This window comes from Dipodomys ordii, unplaced genomic scaffold (genome assembly GCF_000151885.1).
Source record: "Dipodomys ordii isolate 6190 unplaced genomic scaffold, Dord_2.0 Scaffold191, whole genome shotgun sequence".
Lineage (NCBI taxonomy): Eukaryota > Metazoa > Chordata > Mammalia > Rodentia > Heteromyidae > Dipodomys > Dipodomys ordii.
The window spans coordinates 872,700-874,260 of NW_012267407.1; the positions used below are offsets into that span (position 1 = coordinate 872,700).

At 49.8% G+C, this 1,561-nt stretch overlaps 1 protein-coding gene across 1 annotated transcript in view; it reads left to right on the forward strand.

Annotated features, from left to right (window-relative positions):
* The window catches only part of Ptprh (protein tyrosine phosphatase, receptor type, H), an 18,240-nt gene that overhangs the window by 5,690 nt on the left and 10,989 nt on the right, over positions 1 to 1,561 (forward strand). Inside the window, exon 2 of the mRNA XM_013034533.1 lies at positions 464 to 730. Within this exon, the coding sequence (XP_012889987.1) occupies positions 464 to 730 (267 nt within the window). The remainder of the gene's footprint in view (positions 1 to 463; positions 731 to 1,561) is intronic.

Genomic DNA, 1,561 nt, shown 5'->3' on the forward strand with positions numbered 1-1,561 from the left:
AGGGAGGCTGGGAGCTGGTTAGCCAGGGGCAGATTCTGTGATCCAAAGAAAGATGGACCCATGACTCATGGAAGACACACATTTTAACTGACTTTTCTTATCTGCTGTATCAGAATAGATGGAGTAAAGCCAGCATGCTTCACAGATTATTTTGCAGTATTTTGGTAGCCCCGCAGTGAAAAACACTGACCTTTAGTGTGCAATCAACATGAATGGAGCAATGGTACTGGACAACCTAACTTTGTTTGGCCCTGCCCAGCTCCGTGAGTGGCCCCATATCCCCAAAGCTACCCCTCGCCTCACCCCAGGAGCTCCACATTCTGGTGCAACTGGAGCTACCATGTTGGATGTGCGGCCTCAGTGTCCACCTCCACCCTCTGAGTGCCAGGCTCTGGGAAGGGCTGCAGAACTTGGGAACCAGGCACCACTTCACCCCTCTTCCTCTCTTCCTCCCCACTTCCAGCCCCAGACCCAGTGAGAAACCTGAGCTTGGAAGGACAGAACAGCAGCTCCATCACCCTGGGCTGGGCTGGCCCTGAGGGCGCGGACGCCCACAACCTCACCTACTGGGCCCAGTGCACTGGAGATGGAGACAGGACTGAGACTCGAAACACAACAGACACCTGGGTCACCGTGGATGGACTTGAACCTGGGTCTTCCTATGTGTGTTCTGTGTGGGTGGAGAAAGATGGAGTTGTGAGCTCCAGGGAGAACCTCACTGTCTCCACAGGTGAGAGGTGGTTGCTCCTCTGTCCTTTCTTTCTTTTCAAATATGCTACATCTTTGTCTCTGGCTCCCTCTCTGTCTCTCTGTCTCTTTCTCTCAACAGCGTCAGGCTATGTAGCTGTCAGGCTGGAATTCAGTCCTCTTGTCTCAGCTTCCTGAGGGCTGGAATTACAGGTGTTTTGTCCTTTGTTTCTGGGAGGTGGTAGGAAGTGAGTGGGAAACTGAGGGGAGAGGTGGTAGGTTGTGTGATGCATCAGAAATAAAATGGAACCCACACACCTAAATTTTCCTTTTCTTTCTTTCATTTATCTTCTTCTTCTTTTTTTTTTTTTTCAAGTCATGGGCTTGAACTCTGGGCCTGGGCGCTGTCCCTGAGCTCTTCAACTCAAAGCGAGTGCTCTACCACTTGAGCCCCAGCACCACTTCTGGTTTCCGGTGGTTAGTTGGAGATGAGAGTCTCATGGACTTTCCTTGCCTGGGCTGGTTTTGAACCATGATCCTCAGATCTCAGCCCCCTGAGTAGCTAGGATTACAGGCATGAGCCACTGGTGCCCAGCAAACACAAACTAAATTTTCTTTTTCTATCACTTTCTATCAAAATAGAAGGAAAGAAGCTGGGTACCAGTGGCTCACACATAATTCTAGCTACTCAGGAGGCTGAGATCTGATGACTAGGATTTGAAGCCAGCCCAGGCAGCAAAGTCTATGAGACTCTTATTTCTAACTGACTGCCAAAAATGTAGAATTTGAGCCGTAGCTCAAGTGGTAGAGCATCAGCCTTGAGCAGGAAAGCCCCAGGAACAGCACAAAAGGACACATAAAAATAAAACAGAAG